The sequence below is a fragment of the Bufo bufo genome, chromosome 9, assembly GCF_905171765.1.
Source record: "Bufo bufo chromosome 9, aBufBuf1.1, whole genome shotgun sequence".
Taxonomy (NCBI): Eukaryota; Metazoa; Chordata; class Amphibia; order Anura; family Bufonidae; genus Bufo; species Bufo bufo.
This window is the reverse complement of record NC_053397.1, coordinates 137522690-137545336: the sequence shown is the minus strand read 5'-3', so window position 1 is coordinate 137545336 and position 22647 is coordinate 137522690. Positions and strand designations below refer to the sequence as shown.

Below are 22647 nucleotides of genomic sequence, written 5' to 3'. Positions count from 1 at the left end.
ATTGCGCTGCAGTATAACAATGGCTGGTTAAGGCAGGTATACATGTCTATTCTGCACAAGGTATGGACAAGTCCTGTGGGATCCATGCCTGGTTCATTTAATGAACGTGAGCTTGTCCACATTGGCTGTGGACAGGCGGCTGCGCTTGTCTGTGATAACGCCACCTGCCGTGCTAAACACACGTTCAGATAATACACTGGCTGCAGGGCAGGCCAGCACCTCCAAGGCGTAAAGGGCAAGCTTAGGCCATGTGCCCAATTTGGAGACCCAGAAGTTGAAGGGGGCAGACCAGTCATTCAGTAAGTGTAGGCGTGTGCACACATACTGCTCCACCATGTTGGTGAAATGCTGCCTCCTGCCAAGACGTTCCATATCAGCTGGTGGTGCTGGTTGTTGTGACAAAGCTTTTCCAAATTTCGACCATGCTAAGGCTACTTTCACACTTGCGTTTGGGGTTCCGCTTGTGAGATCCGTTTGAGGGCTCTCACAAGCGGCCCCGAACAGATCCGTTCATCCCCAATGCATTCTGAATGGATAAGGATCCGTTCTACCTCCATTCCGCTCTGGAGGCGGACACCAAAACGCTGCTTGCAGCGTTTTGGTGTCGCCTGGCCGTGCGGAGCCAAACTGATCCGTCCTGACTTACAATGCAAGTCAATGGGGATGGATCCGTTTGACGTTGACACAATATGGTGCAATTGCAAACGGATCCGTCCCCCATTGACTTTCAATGTAAAGTCAGGAGTCCCTATTAATATACCATCGGATCGGAGTTTTCTCCAATCCGATGGTATATTTTAATTTGAAGCGTCCCCATCACCATGGGAACGCCTCTATGTTAGAATATACCATCGGATTTGAGTTAGATCGTGAAAACTCAGATCCGACAGTATATTCTAACACAGAGGCGTTCCCAAAGTGATGGGGACGCTTCAAGTTAGAATATACTAAGAACTGTGTACATAACTGCCCCCTGCTGCCTGGCAGTACCCGATCTCTTACAGGGGGCTGTGATCCGCACAATTAACGGCACTTGAGGGGTTAATTGTGCGGATCTCAGCCCCCTGATCGGGTGCTGCCAGGCAGCAGGGGCCAGACCCCCCTCCCTCCGCAGTATTAAAAGCATTGGTGGCCAGTGCGGGTCTGGCCCCTGCTGCCTGGCAGCACCCGATCAGGGGGCTAATATCCGCACAATTAACCCCCCAAGTGGCGCACTGGCCACCAATGCTTTTAATACTGGGGAGGGAGGCCAATGCTTTTAATAATGGAGAGGGAGGAAGGGGCGGGCCGCACTGGCCACCAATGCTTTTAATACTTGGGAGGGAGGGGGGTCTGGCCCCTGCTGCCTGGCAGCACCCGATCAGGGGGCTGATATCCGCACAATTAACCCCCCAAGTGGCGCACTGGCCACCAATGCTTTTAATACTGGGGAGGGAGGCCAATGCTTTTAATACTGGAGAGGGAGGAAGGGGCGGGCCGCACTGGCCACCAATGCTTTTAATACTTGGGAGGGAGGGGGGTCTGGCCCCTGCTGCCTGGCAGCACCCAATCAGGGGGCTGAGATCCGCACAATTAACCCCTCAGGTGCGGCACCTGAGGGGTTAATTGTGCGGATCACAGTCCCCTGTATGAGATCGGGTGCTGCCAGGCAGCAGGGGGCAGTTATGTACACAGTTCTTAGTATATTCTAATTTGAAGCGTCCCCATCACCATGGGAACGCCTCTGTGTTAAAATATACTGTCGGATCTGAAAAAGCTGTTATGCAGACGAATGCGTACTGAACGGATACCATCGATTGTATTTATAGGTGCGGATCAGTCTGTGCAGATACCAGACGGATCCCCACCTAACGCAAGTGTGAAAATAGCCTAACCCTGCCTTCTGAGGTGCTGGCAGTGCCCCACCTGCGTTGGCGACCTCTTCCTCTTCCTTCGCCTTGTGCTTCCACTGTGCCCCCGCTGTCAGGTGGGAATGCCACCAGCAGCGCGTCTACCAGCGTGCGCTTGTACTGGCGCATCTTACGATCACGCTCCAGTGATGGAATTAAGGACGGTACACTGTAACGGGTATCCAGCAGCATGGCCACCCAGTAATCAGCACAAGTTAGAATGTGGGCAACTCAGAGGTCGTTGCGGAGACACTGCAGCATGTAATCGCTCATGTGTGCCAGGCTGCCCAGAGGCAACGAAAAGCTGTCCTCTGTGGGAGGTGTATCGTCTGTGTCCTCTGTATCCCCCCAGCCACGCACCAGTGATGGCCGTGAACTGGTCTGGGTGCCACCCTGCTGTGAACATGGTTCCTCCTCATCCTCTACCTCGTCATCCTCCAGAACTGTGCCCTGGCTGGACAATTGTGTACCTGGCGTTTGTGGGTGCAGGAACCCACCATCGTAGCCACATCCTCTTCCATCATTGCCAGCAGCATTTTTTCAAGGAGGCATAGAAGTGGGATAGTTACGCTGAGAACGGAGTTATCGGCACTGGCCATGTTGGTGGAGTACTCGAAACAGCGCAACAAGGAACACAGGTCTTGCATGGAGGCCCAGTCATTGGTGGTGAAGTGGTGCTGTTCCGCAGAGTGACTCACCCGTGCGTGCTGCAGCTGTAACTCCACTATCGCCTGCTGCTCGCACAGTCTGGCCAGCATGTGCAAGGTAGAGTTCGACCTTATGGGCACGTTGCATATGAGGTTGTAAGCGGGAAGGCCAAAGTTATGCTGCAGCGCTGACAGGCGAGCAGCAGCAGGGTGAAAACGCTGAAAGCCCGCACAGATGGCCCGCACTTTATGCAGCAGCTGACATATCGGGGTAGTTTTTAAGGAATCTTTGCACCACCAAATTCAGCACATGTGCCAGGCAAGGGATGTGTGTCAAACCGGCTAATCCCAGAGCTGCAACGAGATTTCTCCCATTATCGCACACCACCAGGCCGGGCTTGAGGCTCACTGGCACCAACCACTCATCGGTCTGTTGTTCAAGGCCCGTCCACAGCTCCTGCGATATAACGTCCCTGACTGTGCTTACTGGTCCACGCATCCGTAGTGAGGTGCACCTTGCCACAGATGGCGTTGAGCAGTGCACACCTGATTTTGTCCCCTACTTGGTTGTGCAGGGAAGGGATGACTCGCCTGGAAAAGTAGTGGCGGCTGGGCACGACGTACTGTGGGACAGCCACCAACATAAGGCCTTTAAAACTATCCGTCTCCACCAGACGGAATGACAGCATTCAAAGGCCAGTAATTTAGAAATGCTGGCATTCAGGGCTAGGGATCGCGGGTGGGTAGGGAGGTACTTTCTCTTCCTCTCCAGTGTTTTGGATATGGAGAGCTGAACGCTTCCATTGGACATTGTGGAGATGCTTGGTGACCCAGGTGGTGGTGTTGCTGGAAGATCCTCTGGTTGCGGGGTGGCAGGTGGCACTGTCACTTAAGAGGTGGATGAAAAGGCAGAGACTGCAGCAGAAGAGGAAGCAGCAGGAGCCTGAGACCTTTCTTAGTTTGAGGTGACTACTCCACTGCAACTCGTGCTTAGCACTTAAAAGGGAATCTGTCACCTATTTTGACCATATAAAACCGTTAACATAGCAATGTGCAATAAAGTACCTTCTTACCTACATGTGTCTTATTTCTTTTATTCAACTTTTCATTCTTATTAAAAAGAGATTTTTCTGATATGCAAATGAGGTCTCAAGGGGCCCAGAGGGGCGTTATTACTCTGCTCTAGTGCCCAGTAACGCCCCCCTGCAGTGTCCAGCCACCTTTCTTCCAAGCCCAGCACGCCTCCTCATAAATAAATATCCTCCCACATTCTTGCCGAACGGCGCCGCCCCCTCCCCACTACGTCATTTAATTTATTCACCGATTCGTCTGTGCTCCCTCCGCTTTGCCTACGGCGCCGCCCCCTCCCCACTACGTCATTTAATTTATTCACTGCACGCATCGGCCCTTGCTTCCTCCTCTAGAATCTCTCAGAGGCAACAGCGCTCTGATTACGTCACTGGGCTCGGCGCATGCCCAGTGACACTAGTGAGGCTGTTGCCCTCTGGAGCAGGAGCATCGTGCAGGCGCAGGCACTGGCACTCAGCGATACTGCGCCTGCACGGGATTTCGGAGGACAAGAGAGGAGGAAGCAAGGGCCGATGCGTGCAGTGAATAAATTAAATGACGTAGTGGGGAGGGGGCGGCGCCGTTCGGCAAGTATGTGGGAGGACATTTATTTATGAGGAGGCGTGCTGGGCTTGGAAGAAAGGCGGGCTGGGCACTGCAGGGGGGCGTTACTGGGCACTAGAGCAGAGTAATAACGCCCCTCTGGGCACCTTGAGACCTCATTTGCATATCAGAAAAATCTCTTTTTAATAAGAATGAAAAGTTGAATAAAAGAAAGAAGACACATGTAGGTAAGAAGGTACTTTATTGCACATTGCTATGTTAACGGTTTTATATGGTCAAAATAGGTGACAGATTCCCTTTAAATGCCTGGTCATGCAGGTTGTGCTCAGGATGAGAACGTTTATGCCGCACTTCAGGCTCTGATTGCACAACATCGTGTTTTGTCGTCAGTACATTGTCTGAAGAACTGCCACGCCAGGGAACTCCTTGGAGCTGGCTTTGGGGTCCTCTGTCCCTTGGTGGGCAGTAGAAGGCGTACTGTCTAGAAGACGGCCGCTCCGCTTTTGCACCCTGCTCCCTCTTCTGCTGTGCTGGTGGCTTTATGCGACCACCGCCTCTTCCTCCGAACTACATCGGTCACTCGCAAGACCTTGATTCCATGTGGGGGTCGAGGACCTAATCGTCCTCTAGATCATCTTCCACCCAGTCTTCACCCCTGCACTTCTTGTCGGTCTGCACACTGCAGAAAGCCCCAGCAGTTGGCACCTGTGTTTCATCATCATCCGAGACGTGCTGCGATGGTCCTCCCATGTACTCATCTTGAAAGATAAGTGGTTAGGCATCGGTGCACTTAATCTCTTCCACTTCTGGGGCAGGGCTAGGTGGATGGCCCTGGGAAACCCTGCTAACAGTCATCAAAAAGCAGAAGAGACTGCTGCATGACTTGGGGCTCAGACTGCTTGGCTGATTTGCAAAGGGGTGAGGTGAAAGACTAATGGACATGGGCTGCAGGTGCCAACTCTGATCTTTCAGCAGTAGACTGGGTAGGAGACAATGTGAAGGAACTGGAGCCACCGTCAGCAACCCAATCTACTATCGCCTGTACTTGTTCAGGCCTCAACATTCGTAGAGCCGCATTAGGCCCGACCAAATACTGCTGCAGGTTCCGTCGCCTACTCGCACCTGAGGAAGGGGTTTCACTTGTGCATGTAGCTGGCACAGATCGACCACGTCCTCTCCCTGCAACAGGAGCTCCACCAGCAGCACCACGTCCTGGGCCACGTCCCTTATTTAACGCTCTCCTCGCATTTCTCAAATTTTGCCCTAAATGGGAGTTTAATTAATAGCAGAATAGAACAAGAGTATCTCACACGCCCTGATCCAGACTAGGCCTCGATTAAATTTGTTTGCCCAAAATGGCTGCATTTCAAATACCTGAATAGAACCACAGTATCTAAAGTATGTATCTCACAATGACATATGCAGCAAAGGCTGCAAAATAAACTTTTTTCCCCCAAACGGATGTTTGTTTAATAACAAAATATGAAAGCTGTATATAACGTTTGAATTTCACACGTGCAGATGCAGCTAGGGATGTAAAATAGTGTATTTTGCACAAAAAGGGTGTTTTAAAAAAAAATAAAAATTATGGCTGTATTTCTAGCTTAAATTGCACACTGACTAATCCAGATGTTGTATATTGCCAAAAAAGTGTGTTTTTTTACTAACAGAATATGAAAGCTGTATATATTATAGTGGATTTTGAAAGGAAAAAAAAAAGGTTTTTAAAAATCCAGAAAATTATGGCTGTATTTTTAGCTTAAATTGCACACCGACTAATCCTGCAAATGCACCAGATGTTGTAGATTGTCAAAAAAGGGTGATTTTTTTACAACCAGATTATTAGAGCAGTTTTCCAAGAATGGATTTCAATGTCACAAAAGCTCAGATGCAGTGCTGGTGCACTGAGCTTGCATAAAATGGCCGCCGCCGCCCACCTAACAGACGGATAAAAGTTATATTATTTTTTCGGTCACTGGGCTCAGGGCAGGGTAAAAAGATTGTGCCCTGCACCCACAAAACTAAATGTATGTCGATCAATGAGTTAGATTCATGTTCTGAACAATGATTCTCTCCCTAAAATTACCAGCAGCATCCTCTCCCTACACTAGTAACAGCAGAGTAACATGCAGCGCTACGTGACTCCAGCTTATATAGAGGCTGGGTCACATGCTGCACTGGCCAATCACAGCTTTCGGGTTCGCTCAAACCTAGATACAAACTGTTTCTTCCCCATCATTGTCTGTTCATTAGCTGCATTTCCATGCAATTATCACCTCCCTAGTATGGGGATAAATGATCATTACTATGATTCTATGCTCCCATACTGTGACATTGTTTGTCGGCTGCTATTTTTACACAGAGCAAGATGCTATTGACTAAAGATTTTATGTGGTGCATAAACAATTACATCAAAAAGCTTTTGCCCATTTCTTGGGTGATCAGCAGCATATTTACATGGGTCAATTATTGGGAGAAAGCATTTGTATCAGGGTGGATAAAAATCAATGATTTAAAAAAATAAAATAAAATGTAGTCAATGGAGTATATTCAGACCATGGTCTTGTTACCAGTGGGGTACCTCCTGGGACCCATATTGTTTAATATCTTTATCAGCAAAATTGCAGAAGGTCTCGATGGTAAGGTGTGTATTTTTGCGGATGACACAAAGATTTGTAACAGGGTTTATGTTCCTGGAGGGATACACCAAATGGAAAAGGATTTAGCAAAACTAGAGGAATGGTCAAAAATCTGGCAACTAAAATTAAATGTTGATAAGTGCAAGATAATGCACCTGGGGCGTAAAAACCCAAGAGCAAAATATAAAATCAGTGATACAGTCCTAACCTCAGTATCTGAGGAAAGGGATTTAGGGATCATTATTTCAGAAGACTTAAAGGTAGGCAGACAATGTCATAGAGCAGCAGGAAATGCTAGTAGAATGCTAGGGTGTATAGGGAGAGGAATTACCAGTAGAAAGAGGGAGGTGCTCATGCCGCTCTACAGAGCACTAGTGAGACCTCATTTGGAGTATTGTGCGCAGTACTGGAGACCATATCTCCAGAAGGATATTGATACTTTGGAGAGAGTTCACAGAAGAGCTACTAAACTAGTACATGGATTGCAGGATAAAACTTATCAGGAAAGATTAAAGGACCTTAACATGTATAGCTTGGAAGAAAGACGAGACAGAGGGGATATGATAGAAACTACATAAAGGGAATCAACAAGGTAAAAGAGGAGAGAATATTTAAAAGAAGAAAAAAACGCTACAAGAGGACATAGTTTTAAATTAGAGGGGCAAAGGTTTAAAAGTAATATCAGGAAGTATTACTTTACTGAGAGAGTAGTGGATGCATGGAATAGCCTTCCTGCAGAAGTGCTAGCTGCAAATACAGTGAAGGAGATTAAGCATGCATGGGATAGGCATAAGGCCATCCTTCATATAAGATAGGGCCATAGTATTCAGTATATTGGGCAGACTAGATGGGCCAAATGGTTCTTATCTGCCGACACATTCTATGTTTCTATATGTGTAATTTTTCTGGTAAATAAATTCCATTAATCCATTCACAATGTCATGCTCTTCCAGAGGTTTTTGTAAGATTATTGGGCAGTTTCTCTGCCTACAAGATATTATCACAGATGCTTGGTTTACTTTTGCAGTTCTCAAAACTGAATTTGACTCAGCAGAGATCACATGCCTCTTCACAGAAAAAATTTAATAACATGAACAGAGTTAAAGGGTTTCTGTCACCCCACAAAACTCTTTTTTTTTTTTTGGATAGTTACATTCCTTATAGGGCGATATAGGAGAATATAATAGTCTTACTTACTTTCATGCGGCCGATTCTTTAGAAAACGAAGTTTTATAATATGTAAATGAGGGCTCTACCAGCAAGTAGGGCGTCTACTTGCTGGTAGCCGCAGCAGAAAACCGCCCCCTCGCCGTGTTGATTGACAGGGCCAGCCGTGATCTCCTCCTCCGGCCGGCCCTGTCAGTAATTCAAAAATCGCGCGCCTCTGGTCATTCGGCGCAGGCGCTCTGAGATGAGGAGGCTCGTCTCCTCAGCACTCCCTCAGTGCGCCTGCGCCGATGACATCACCGAAAGAGAAGACGTCATCGGCGCAGGCGCACTGAGGGAGTGCTGAGGAGACGAGCCTCCTTATCTCAGAGCGCCTGCGCCGAATGACCAGAGGCGCGCGATTTTTGAAATACTGACAGGGCCGGCCGGCCGGAGGAGATCACGGCTGGCCCTGTCAATCAACAAGAGGAGGGGGCGGATTTCTGCTGCGGCTACCAGCAAGTAGACGCCCTACTTGCTGGTAGAGCCCTGATTTGCATATTATAAAACTTCGTTTTATAAAGAATCGGCCGCATGAAAGTAAGTAAGACTATTATATTCTCCTATATCGCGCTATGAGGAATCTAACTATCCAAAAAAAAAAAAAAAAAAAAAAAAAAGAAGAGTTTTGTGGGGTGACAGAAACCCTTTAAGAAAAATACCTTAATCCTAACTTCTACAAACCTATGAATGCAGAATCAACCTAATCAAACTAATATGAAAAGTTGTTATTCTAAAAATCGTCATCTACTTGCATATTATAAGTTATACCAGCAAGCCTTACTGACTAGTGATTTAAATCATTTTGATTTAAAGAGGACCTTTCACTAGAATAAAAAATCTAAACTAAGTATACAGACATGGAGAGCAGCGCCCAGGGATCCCCCTGCACTTACTGTTATACCTGGGCGCCGCTCCGTTCTCCCGGTATAGCCTCCGGTATCTTCATATGTTCAGCTCCACCCAGTTGAACCTGCCAGCGTCTCCTTCTCCCATGCTGTAGCGCTGGCCAATCGCAGCGCTCAGCTCATAGCCTGAGAGCCGAACATATGACGATACCGGAGGCTATACCGGGAGAACGGAGCGGCGCCCAGGTATAACAGTAAGTGCAGGTAGATCCCTGGGTGCCGCTCTCCATGTCTGTATGCTTAGTTTAGATTTTTTATTCTAGTGAAAGGTTCTCTTTAAATCAAATCCACCCTGATTTGTATAAAATGCTTGTTCCTAATAATTGGCCCAATAATCTGGCTGTATTAATGCACCATAGAATCCGCAAAGACACATTAGATGACTTGCATAACAAACAAACATTTCCATCCTAGAAAGCGTGATCTAGGGCAAGCAAAATTCCTAAAACTTGTCAGCAGGGAAAATTATATGAAATTTTGTTACCACCTGTGGTAGGCATTTACAGTCCTTGCTCTACACCTGCAAGAAAGAAGATTGATGCCTTCATTTGCATTAAAGGGGTATTCCATTTAGATTAAAGAGGACCTTTCACTGGTCCTGACATTAAAATATGAGTACATGGCAGGAAAGGGCATGATCAATAGAGGTCAGTGCGTTTTTTCTTTTTTTTCTTTTATTCAGATACCTCCATTCCCCTGCTGTACCCAAAATGTACTTTGCCGCCCTGTATGCTAATTAGTAGCCTTGGTACAGGGAGGAAGAGACGGTGAGCTTGGCCATCTCCAGAATTCCCATAGAAATTAATGGACCAGCTGCATGCATGGCCACTCCGTTCATTTCAGGGGGCTGCAGAGGGTACGGGGCCCCTGTTCTAGTGATTGGGGAGGACCCAGCGGTAGGACACCCACCAATCTAAAGATCCATTCACACGTCTGCAACTGTTTTGCGGTCCGCAAATTACAGACACTGGCCATGTGTGTTCTGCATTTTGCGGACAGCGCATATCCGCATCCATGGACAAGAATAGGCATTTCTACGATGGTGCCAGCCAAGAATAGGACATGCCCTATTTTTTTTTCATTGAAAGTGAATGAGTCAGCGCACCCGTTCAGCAAAATTGCAGAACTGATGCAGACCCATTATGCGGATGTGTGAATGGATCCTATTAGTTATCCCCTATACCCAGATAAATGCTTGACACATTGGTCCAGTTAAAAGGTCCTTTTAACTGGACCAATGTATCAAGCAATTATCGGGAATTAACCAGACATTCCTGATTATTGCTTGCTCGTCAGCGGAGAGGAGGGCTGCTTTCATATGCAGCAAATCACCTCCGCTATATGGGGACAAGCAATATGTTGTCCCCGTGGAAAAGAATTGATTCTGAGCCGCATATCGCTGCTTAGACAGTACGATCTGCTGCATAGGTATGATTATTCCTATTACACGATCACCCAATGGACGAGGGTTTGCCTGCTCATCGGGTGATTGCCGATAGGCCAATTATCAAGAACTAGAGCTATACTAACACTAATCCCCGATAATCTGCCTGATCATTGGTCAGTGTAAAAGGACCTTTAGTCTCTGCTCATTTGCCACCACACAGTGTTGCCAGGATATCACTGGGTACTAAGGAGCCTGAAAGACCTTTCCCATGTCGGCGATCGCAGCAAACCGCAGGTTAATTCAGACCTGCGGTTTGCTGCATTTCCGGGTTATTCGGGTCTCTGGGGACCCGATAACCCGATACAGGATGGTGTTTGGTGGTGTATTATCACACCACCGATCACCACCCTGCGATCCTGAGAGGTGATGGCGACCTCTCAGGATCGCCTCTCATTGGTCGGCTGGGCGGGCGAGCAGTTCAAATTACTGCAGCGCTCCTCTCCTGCTCCTTTTCAGTCCGGGAGCCAAGGAGAGAGGGGAGCAGCATGGGATCTCAGAGCGAGCACCCCATCTGTGCCCCAGCACCCCCATCTGTGCACCAAGGTATTTAGGGAAAGGTTAGGTTAGACAGGGATATTCAGGGAAAAAGTTAGTGAAAAGAAAAAAAAAAAGCTGTGTGACCCTAGACCCCCCCAGGGGTGCTGCAGCGTGCCCCCTGCTCCCCCCCACAACTTTTTGTTGGGGGCGCAAGCATTTTATAAAAAAAATTCTGCATACGCTGACTGTGGCCGCCACTCTTAGCGTCCGGCCACTGTTAGCGCATCTCACACCCCACCGCTGATCAACGAATTTATTTTTTCACATTTTTTGCCCTTTTTTGTTATTTATTTATTTTTGTCTGTTAGGTATAGGGTAAGTTCGCGAACACCCGTGCCCACGGACACCAAATAAAGTTTATCACGCACACACTCCCCTATGGCCCGCCGGATGTTCTCGGCCGAGGAGGCATACGCCCAGCTTGCCTCCGAGTCAGAGAGCCCCAGTGAGGACGAGGATGACCCCACGTTCCTTTTGTCATCCACGTCCTCCTCATCATCTGGCGATGATGATTAGCCCCCCAGAGCAAGGAGACAGCCATGCTAGGGACCCTGTGGCCCACACTAGTACGAGCAGCTCTGGGGCCTCGTACTACTTTTCTGACCCACCAGTTAAGTCCACTGGAGCCCCCTGCCGGTGAACTTGTCTGGTATACCCCAGAGAGTTTTGAGCCCGTGATTTCTGATTTTGTAGGCCAACCAGGAATCCAGATTTCCACAGTGGGCTTCACTGAATATGACTATTTTAGTCTTTTTTTCAGTGACCACTTTGCAAATCTAATGGTGGAGCAAACAAACCTGTACGCCCAACAGTTTGTTGCTCAACACCCGGGCTCCTTTTTGGCTAGGCCCGGTGGCTGGATTCCGGTCAGTACAGCTGAGAGGAGGACGTTTTGGGGCCTCGTGCTGCACATGGGCCTAGTCAAGAAACCTAGTGTCAGGCGTTACTGGAGTGGGAAAGTCCTCTACCAGACCCCACTTTACAGTACGGCCATGACACGCTCCCGGTTTGAGGCCATCCGGAAATGCCTACATTATGCAGATAATGCAGCATGTCATCGATCACTTTGGGGCCAAATTTGTGCAGGCCTATGTACCTGGAAGGGAGGTCGCGGTTGAGGAGTCTCTCGTTGCATTCAAGAGGAGACTCATTTTCCGCCAGTATGTTCCTTCTAAGCAGGCGAGGTATGGCGTTGTAACGGACCGTTCAGCACACAACTCCGTTCAGACGATATTCCCCTTTCCAATGCACAGGCAGCTACTGCAAGCACCAGTCTGCCGAACTGAAAACTACACGAACACTGGAAACCGCGGAACAGGAAAAGCATACAATCGGCTTACACTCCTGGCAATCAGCATACAATCCAATTCCCCCAATAACGAGACGACACTTCGTTTTGAGGTCAAGCAGAGCTCTTTAATGGGTTATTTTTCAGCCTTTTATGCAGGTCTCCTAGCAAGGGACACTCCCCCTGGGGCCCTTGTAAAAGACTGTGACAGTTTATATTTTAGCCAATCACATGCATTTACAGTATTGAACCTTCCCAGCAATTGTACACAAAATCCCCTTCCCTCTGTCTGTAACGCAATCAACAAAATACAATGAGCATTGTCTGTGACGCAATTAACTAACACACTGGCATTGTCTGAGACGCAATCCACAAAATACAATTACCAAACGTAATGGGCTAACTTAATCACTCACAGACAGAAAACACACATTTTTCCCCCAAACACAGAAAACACCCAGAAACCCCACATATCCCCATAATGTATACATCCATGCATAGCTCTGATCTGGGCAAACATATCCAAAAATCACCCAGATCCGAGCAGGGGTTCCCGAATTCCATGGAAGTCACATTTGGCCGGCCGCAAGCATGGCTTTCCTGCTCAAAACAGTTCCACAGATTTAAGCTGTGCGGCCGGTCTGTCTTCTCCTTCAAAGTTAGTATGGGCCATAATCCTGGGGCAGGAGGCGGGCAAACAGCCCCCTCCAAAACACTGTGGCGAAGTGGCTTTCGCCACAGGCGTGAAGCTGTACAAACTTTGTGAGAGTACCTCAGGGTACACTTACAAGTTTCGTGTGTACGAGGGGCGAGATTCCCGTATTCAACCCTCAGAATGTCCCGCCACTCTGGGTACTAGCGGGAAACTTGTGTGGGACCTTATGCACCCACTGCTAGATAAAGGGTTACCACCTGTACGTGGATAACTTTTATACTAGTATCCCCTTGTTCCAGTCCCTCGCCGCCAGATCCACGTCCGCTTGTGGGATTGTGCGGAAAAATCAACGTGGCCTCTCTACCCACCCCCTCCAGGTACCTATCCCCAGGGGTGAGACCCGTGCCCTTACCAGTGGAAACCTGTTGCTGGTCAGATATAAAGGACAAGAGGGATGTCCTTGTACTGTCCACAATTCATGATAACGGCATCACCCCTGTCCCTGTGCGAGGTACCGCGGCAACGGTCCTCAAGCCCGATTTGTAGTCGACTACAATCAGTATATGGGAGGAGTTGATCTCTCTGATCAAGTCCTCAAGCCATACAATTCCATGCGCAAAACCCAGGCATGGTACAAAAAAGTTGCGGTCTACTTGGTACAGGTTGCCTTGTACAAACGGAGCACTGGCAACACGGACATTCCTTCAGTTCTATGATGCACTTCAAGGCCCTGATCTTTTCGCACAGGGAAAGAGCAGGCCGGAGTACCTCGGGAACTGGAGGCGCCCGGATCGTCCCTGGCCAACACTTTCCAGGTGTGGTCCCCCATACTGGAAAGAAGGGACAGACCCATAAAAGGTGCAGAGTGCGTCACAGGAGGGGGGATACGGAAGGACACCACTACTCAGCGTGACACGTTCCTCGATCATCCAGGCCTCTGCATTATTGGTTGCTTCAGTGGGTACCACACTTCCATGGAGTACTAAATTTATGTTCCCCTTCCCCAATTTAGCCACTGACAATAGGATAAAAAAAAAAAAAACTATGGTTCTCAGACTTGAGACACTAAAACAAAAAAAAATTTCAAAAATATTATTTAGTTAAACTAAAATAAATAAAAAAAAGTTGACATAAAAAGGTATCGCTGCGTCCGTAAGAACCTGCTCTATAAAAATACTCCATGACCTAACCCCTCAGATGAACACGGTCAGAAAAAAACGGTGCCAAAACAGCAATTTTTGGGCAAATTTTCCATTTTAAATCAGTTTTTTTCCAGTAACAAAGCAAGGGTTAACAGCCAAACAAAACTTAATATTTATTACCCTGATTCTGCAGTTTACAGAAACACCCCATATGTGGTCATAAACTGCTGTATGACCAAACGGCAGGGTGCAGAAGGAAAGGAACGCCGTATGGTTTCTGGAAGTCAGATTTTGATAGCCTTTTTTTTGGCACCATGTCCCATTTGAAGCCCCCCTGATGCACCCCTAAAGTAAAAACTTCATAAAAGCGACCATCTAAGAAACTACACCCCTCAAGGTATTCAAAACTGATTTTACAAACTTTATTACCCTTTAGGTGTTCCTAAACAGTTTATGGCAAATGGAGATGAAATTTCAGAATTTCTATTTTTGGTAACCTTGCCTCACAAAAATGTAATACAGAGCAACCAAAAATCATATGTACCTTAAAAATAGTCCCAACAAAACTGCCACCTTATCCCGTAGTTTCCAAAATGGGGTCACTTTTATGGAGTTTCTACTCTAGGGGTGCATCAGGGGGGCTTCAAATGGGACATGGTGTAAATAAACCAGTCCAGCAAAATCTGCCTTCCAAAAACCACATGGCGCACCTTTCCCTCTACGCCCTGCTGTGTGACCGTACAGTAGTTTACGGACACATATGGGGTGTTTCTGCAAACTACAGAATCGGGGCAATAAATATAGCATTTTGTTTGGCTGTTAACCCTTGCTTTGTTACTGGGAAAAAAAATGGATTAAAATGGAGTTTAAGCGTGCATGGGATAGGCATATGGCTATCCTTCATATAAGATAGGGCCAGGGGCTATCCATAGTATTCAGATATATTGGGCAGACTAGATGGGCCAAATGGTTCTTATCTGCCGACACATTCTATGTTTCTATGGAAAATTTGCCCAAAAAAAATTTAAATTCTCAAATTTCATCTCCATTTGCCAATAACTCTTGTGCAACACCTAAAGGGTTAACAAAGTTTGTAAAATCAGTTTTGAATACCTTGAGGGGTGTAGTTTCTAGAATAGGGTCATTTTTGGGTGGTTTCTATTATGTAAGCCTCACAAAGTGACTTCAGACCTGAACTGGTCCCTAAAAATTGGGTTTTTGAAAATGTCAAGATTTGCTTCTAAACTTCTAAGCCTTGTAACGTCCCCAAAAACTAAAATGTCATTCCTAAAATGATCCAAACATGAAGTAGACATATGGGGAATGTAAAGTAATAACTATTTTTGGAGGTATTACTATGTATTCTAGAAGTAGAGAAATTGAAACTTGGAAATTTGCTAATTTTTTTTAAAAAAATTGGTAAATTTGGCTTTTTTTTTATAAATAAAAAAGATTTTTTTTTTTACTCTATTTTACCAGTGTCATGAATTACAATATGTGACGAAAAATCAATCTCAGAATGGCCTGGATAAGTCAAAGCGTTTTAAAGTTGTCACCACATAAAGTGACATTGGTCCGATTTGCAAATATTGACCTGGTCCTTAAGGTGAAATATGGCTGTGTCCTTAAGGCTACTTTCACACTAGCGTTCGGGGCTCCGCTTGTGAGTTCCGTTTGAAGGCTCTCACAAGCGGCCCCGAACGGATCCGTCCAGCCCTAATGCATTCTGAGTGGATGCGGATCCGCTCAGAATGCATCAGTCTGGCACCGTTTGTCCTCCGCTCCGCTCAGCAGGCGGACACCTGAACGCAGCCTGCAGCGTTCGGGTGTCCGCCTGGCCGTGCGGAGGCAAACAGATCCGTCCAGACTTACAATGTAAGTCAATGGGGACGGATCCGTTTGAAGTTGACACAGTATGGCTCAATTTTCAAACGGATCCGTCCCCCATTGACTTTCAATGTAAAGTCAAAACGGATCAGTTTGCATCATAATGTTCATAGTAATGCAAACGGATCCGTTCTGAACGGATCTAAACGTTTGCATTATAGGTGCGGATCCGTCTGTGCAGATACCAGACGGATCCGCACCTAACGCAGGTGTGAAAGTAGCCTAAGGAGTTAAAACAAAAACAAACATGGGTGCGGGGGATCTTTTGTGGTGGTTTTTGTGTAATTTTTATATCCGTTTCTGCTTTGTAAGGTTTTCTCAAATTTTGAAGCAAAAGTTATGTGCTGTATAAGTACCAGGGGGTTGCCTGTCGTGGAGATGCCACTTTTAACATAACTGTCCCACAGTCCAGGTGAAATTCCAGTTCTTGCTCTGAAAATGACATGCCAAAATTTGCAATAAATTACTGCCAAAAAAAAAACCCCCACACATACTTCCAATGATAAATGTTCCCCATCAGCTTGTATTTTTACAAAAATAGCTAAACTGGTGAAGGCTATAGTAGGACTGATGTACAGCCGCTTTTGTTCTTCTTGGCTGTGAGGTTATGCTAAACTCAGGAGTGAAATGAGGTAAAATTATTGTTAGTATATATTCAGATGTAGCAGTACTACTTTTTACCATGGGGTTTTGCAGTAATCACAATAAATACGATAAAAAAAAATCTAAATGTACCTATAGGGATATAGCAGTAAACAGCTATAGCATTTACAGAGGAAAAACAGAGACAAAGCGGTTTGTCAAAACCCTACTGCCACATTAAACAGACCTTTATAGATTACCTTGCAATATGAGACGAGCAGTGTCTAATGGATAGAAGACAGTCATAGCAGTCATGCTACCCTAAGAAGGAAAAAAAAATGATTGAGATTAAGAAGGTATGCAAATGTATTTTACAATGATACAGTAACTATTTAAAGGGAAATTTCAGTTTAGAGAGGACCTGTCACCACAAAATGCAATGCAACCTGTAGGTAGCAGGCTATAGAGCAGGAGAAGCAGAGAAGATCGATATATATATTTTTGGGAAAATATTCAGTAAAACTTGCAATTTATACATTTAAAATCACTCCTCTTTCTTCATAGTAACATAGCTTATTAGTCTGAAAAAAAGACATCTGTCCATCCAGTTCATCCTGTTATGCTGAAAATTGATACAGAGGAAGGCAAAAAAAATAAAAATAAAATCCCCTCCCCAACTCCAATCAGGCAATCAGAATAACTCCCTGGATCAACAACCCCTCTCTAATTAGCTATAGCCTGTAATATTATTATACTCCAGAAATACATTCAGGCCCCTCTTGAACTCTTTTAGTGAATTCACCATCACCACCTCCTCAGGCAGAGAGTTCCATAGTCTCACTGCTCCTACCGTAAAGAATCCTCATCTATGTTTGTGTACAAACCCTCTTTCCTCCAGACGCAGAGGATGTCCCCTCGTCACAGCCCTGGAAATAAATACATGATGGGAGAGATTTCTGTACTGACCCCTGACATATTTATACATAGTTATTCAATCTCCCCTCAGTCTTTTTTTTATTCCCTAAACTAAATAACCCTAATTTTGATAATCTTTCTGGGTACTAGAGTTGTTGCGATACCAAATTTGATTTGATTTCGATACCATAAAAAAGTATTGCGAGACTCTATACCACGCAAAAAAAAAAATCCACGTGCATTCCGCATTTTTTAAAATGCCAAATCGTGCAGTTTTTATTTATTTATTTTTTCTGTTTCGGCATTCACCGCATAGATTTTTTTAATATTTTAATAGTTTGGACTTTTCTGACGTGGCGATGTGTGATATGTTTATTTATTTATTGTTTATATATTTTCTATGTGAAATTGGGAAAGGGGGTGATTTATACTTAATATTTTGGTGTTTTGTTTTTTTTTACACTTATTTAACCACTTCAGCCCCCTTAGCTTAAACACCCTTAATGACCAGGCCACTTTTTACACTTCTGACCTACACTACTTTCACCGTTTATTGCTCGGTCATGCAACTTACCACCCAAATGAATTTTACCTCCTTTTCTTCTAACATTTTAACTTTTTTTGTTATTAATCGAAATTTAACGATTTTTTTTTGCAAAAAAAATGACATTTTTCATTTTCAGTTGTAAAGTTTTGCAAAAAAAAAAAAAGACATCCATATATAAATTTTTCTCAAAATTTATTGTTCTACATGTCTTTGATTAAAAAAAAAAATGTTTGGGTAAAAATTCGTTGATGGGCATAGTGAGTTCATAGAACTTTTTATTTTTTGTCACAAGTTAGCGGAAAATGATGATTTTTTTTTTTTCTTCTTACAAAGTCTCATATTCCACTACCTTGTGACAAAAAATAAAAACTTCCATGAACTCACTATGCCCATCACGAAATACCTTGGGGTGTCTTTCCAAAATGGGATCACTTGTGGGGTAGTTATACTGCCCTGGCATTTTAGGGGCCCAAATGCGTGCAAAGTAGTTTGAAATCAAAATCTGTAAAAAAAATGGCCAGTGAAATCCGAAAGGTGCTCTTTGGAATGTGGGCCCCTTTGCCCACCTAGGCTGCAAAAAAGTGTCACACATGTGGTATTGCCGTATGGGCAATGTGTTTTGGGGTGTCATTTTACATATACCCATGCTAGGCGAGATAAATATCTTGGCAAAAGACAACTTTTCCCATTTTGTTTATACAAAGTTGGCATTTGACCGAGATATTTCTCTCACCCAGCATGGGTATATGTAAAATGACACCCCAAAATACATTCCCCAACTTCTCCTGAGTACGGCAATACCACATGTGCGACACTTTTTTGCAGCCTAGATGCGCAAAGGGGCCCACATTCCTTTTAGGAGGGCATTTTTAGACATTTGGATCCCAGACTTCTTCTCACACTTTAGGGCCCCTAAAATGCCAGGGCAGTATAAATACCCCACATGTGACCCCATTTTGGAAAGAAGACACCCCAAGGTATTCAATGAGGGGCATGGGGAGTTCATAGAATTTTATTTTTTTTTGCCACAAGTTAGCGGAAATTGATATTTTTTTGTTTTTCTCACAAAGTCTCCCTTTCCGCTAACTTGGGACAAAAATTTCAATCTTTCATGGACTCAATATGCCCCTCAGTGAATACCTTGGGGTGTCTTCTTTCCAAAATGGGGTCATTTGTGGGGTGTTTGTACTGCCCTGGCATTTGAGGGTCTCCGCAATCATTACATGTATGGCCAGCATTAGGAGTTTCTGCTATTCTCCTTATATTGAGCATACGGGTAATGAGATTTATTTTTTTTCGTTCAGCCTCTGGGCTGAAAGAAAAAATGAACGGCACAGATTTCTTCATTCGCATCGATCAATGTGGATGAAAAAATCTCTGCAAAAAAAAAAAGGAGGGGAAAGGCGTCTGCCAGGACATAGGAGCTCCGCCCAACATCCATACCCACTTAGCTCGTATGCCCTGGCAAACCCGATTTCTCCATTCACATCAATCGATGTGGATGAATAAATCATTGCCGGGATTTTTTTTTTTTTTATATACAAAGTGTTTGCCAAAGTATATGAACACCGCCACCTCCTCAGCTCATATGCCTCGGCAAACGTATCTTTTACTGCAGAGGAGAAATCTCGTCTTGCAGCGCCGCATACACTGACTTTTGTGTAATCTGCTTCTGTCAGAATGCACATCAGTGCTGCAGCTGGTTCATCGGTTGGTCCACCTGGAAGGTAAAAAAAACAAAACAAAAAAGAAAAAACCAGGCCGCAACGCAATAAATGTATTAACTTTATAATAAAATTTGAACGGAACATATAAACTTTATTTAACTTTTTGAACTGAACGTTAACTTTTTTGCTTACCGGTGTTTTTTTTTTTTTTTTTTTACCTTTATAGGACAAACCTCTCCTTCCCCATGGGACAATGCGCAAAGCGCAAATCGCCCAAAGATGTGGCGAAGTACATTATGCACTTTATCCCAGGTGAAAGAGGTTTGCAGCAGCTGTGAGTAAAAGGGCCCTAATAGCCCTGTGTGCCTGTCCTGTGAGATGCAATCCCTATGCTAAGTGTACCTGTGTGTGGTACTTCCGGAAACACTCTCCAAAGCATAGGGCAGGGTGGTCAGGGCAGTCAGGACAGAAATAGCGGGTGTCACGCCTTATTCCACTCCTGCTACAGACACTACATCTTTTTCGGGGTGACGGTTGGGTTGAGGTACCAGCAACGACACTGGGGAAATGTCGCTCGTGTAGACGGTTCACTACACTGGTGGATGGGGCCACGGAACCTCCTGGATACAGGAGGTTTGCGATGATCTCTTCCTGAAATTTGAGGAAGGATCCCGTTCTCCCAGCCTTACTGTAGAGAACAAAACTATTGTACATCCCCAATTGAATCAAATATACAGACACCTTCTTATACCAGCGTCTGGTGCGTCGGGAAACTAAATAGGGAGCCAACATCTGGTCATTGAAGTCCACCCCTCCCATGAGCGCATTATAGTCGTGGACTGAGAGGGGCTTTTCAATGACACGGGTTGCCCGTTCAATTTGTATTGTCGTGTCTGCGTGAATGGAGGCGAGCATGTAAATGTCACGCTTGTCTCTCCATTTCACCGCGAGCAGTTCTTCGTTACACAAGGCAGCCCTCTCCCACCCTTGCAAGACGGGTGGTAACGAGCCGTTGGGGGAAGCCCTGGCGACTAGGTCGCACGGTGCCACAGCAGCCAATCTGTTCTAGGAACAAATGCCTGAAGAGGGGCACACTTGTGTAAAAATTGTCCACATAAAGATGGTACCCCTTGCCAAATAAGGGTGACACCAAGTCCCAGACTGTCTTCCCACTGCTCCCCAGGTAGTCAGGGCAACCGACCGGCTCCAGGGTCTGATCTTTTCCCTCATAGATCCGAAATTTGTGGGTATAGCATGTGGCCCTTTCACAGAGCTTATACAATTTGACCCCATACCGGGCGCGCTTGCTTGGGATGTATTGTTTGAAGCCAAGGCACCCGGTAAAATGTATAAGGGACTCGTCTACGCAGATGTTTTGCTCAGGGGTATACAAATCTGCAAATTTCTGGTTGAAGTTGTCTATGAGGGGCCAAATTTTGTGGAGCCGGTCAAAAGCTGGCTGGCATCTGGGACGGGAGGTGCTGTTGTCGCTAAAGTGCAGGAAACGCAGGATGGTCTCAAAACGTGCCCTGGACATAGCAGCAGAGAACATGGGCATGTGATGAATCAGGTTCGTGGACCAATATGACCGCAATTCATGCTTTTTGGTTAGACCCATGTTCAGGAGAAGGCCCAGAAAATGTTTTAATTCGGAAACTTGGACTGGTTTCCACCGGAAAGGCTGGGCATAATAGCTTCCCGGGTTGGCGGCTATAAATTGAGTGGCATACAGATTTGTTTCTGCCACGACTAAGTCCAAGAGCTCCGCAGTCAAGAACAGCTCAAAAAATCCCAGTGCCGAACCGATCTGAGCTGTCTCAACCTGAACTCCAGACTGGGCGGTGAAAGGGGGAACTACAGGTGCGGCTGAAGTTGGGGACTGCCAATCAGGGTTTGCCAGCACCTCAGGGATTCTAGGGGGCTCTACGGGCCTGTCTGTGCGGTGGCTGCGACGGGGTAACTATTGCACGTGCCACCGTACCAGCTTCAACTGCCCTTCTGGTGCTCGCCACTTCACCATGTTGTACGGCAGTGCTGGTACTAGGTCCAGGGAGGGCTGCGCTGCTGATGTATGCCTCACCACGTAATCCGACAGCGCCAGCCCCACTCTGCTGCTCTTGAAGCGGATACTGCGCAACCTGTGGTCTAGCGACACGGGGCCGGGTACGCCTGGTGCTATCAGGGACCTCAACCTCCTCGTCCGAACTTTGGGTCAGTCTGCCACTGCTTTCTACAGGTTCATATTCTGACCCGCTAGATTCGTCAGATGAGGGTTCCCATTCCTCATCCGACTGGGTCAGAAGCCTGTAGGCCTCTTCAGAAGAATACCCCCTGTTTGAAATTTGGACTACTAAATTTAGGGGTATTCCCTGAGACTACCCAAGAAAAAAAGCAAGCCTGTCTTACAAATGGGAGGCTAGCGAAGTACCGGAGGCCGCTGCGATTGATAAAAAAATATCAAAACAGATTTTTTTTTTTATCGCCGCAGCGCTTGTAAAGTGATTGTGCAGTGATCAAAAAAAAAAATTTTTTTTGTCACTGCGGCGGGGCGGGCGTGGGTGAACGCACGTGTGGGCTACCGATCAGGCAAACACTGCGTTTTGGGTGGAGGGTGAACTAAGGTGACACTAATACAATTATAGATCTGACTGTGATCAGTTTTGATCACTTACAGATACTATAAAGTACAAATGCTGATTAGCGATACGCTAATCAGCGAATCAGTGACTGCGGTGCGGTGGGCGCTAACTGACGCTAAACTACCTAACCAAGGGACCTAAACTATCCTAAACCTAACAGTCAATACTAGTGTGAAAAAAAAGTGACAGTATACACTGATCATTTTTTTCCCTTTCACTAGTGATTGACAGGGGCGATCAAGGGGTTAATTGGGGTGATGGGGGGGGATCTGGGGGTTAAGTGTGGTGTTGGGTGTATTCACTGTGATGTCTGCTCCTCTGCTGAAACCAACCGACCAAAAGGACCAGCAGAGGAGCAGAGAAGCCATTTAACACCTTATATTTATAAATATAAGGTGTTAGATGGCTTCTGATTTGATT

General features: G+C 45.9%; 1 protein-coding gene across 3 annotated transcripts in view; it reads right to left on the bottom strand.

Annotated features, from left to right (window-relative positions):
- SLC25A17 (solute carrier family 25 member 17) overlaps positions 1-22647 on the bottom strand; it is a 490576-nt gene that overhangs the window by 438747 nt on the left and 29182 nt on the right. For all 3 annotated transcript variants that reach the window (XM_040407517.1, XM_040407518.1, XM_040407516.1), the window contains exon 2: positions 16720-16780. In XM_040407517.1, coding sequence (XP_040263451.1) covers positions 16720-16780 — 61 coding nt within the window. The remainder of the gene's footprint in view (positions 1-16719; positions 16781-22647) is intronic.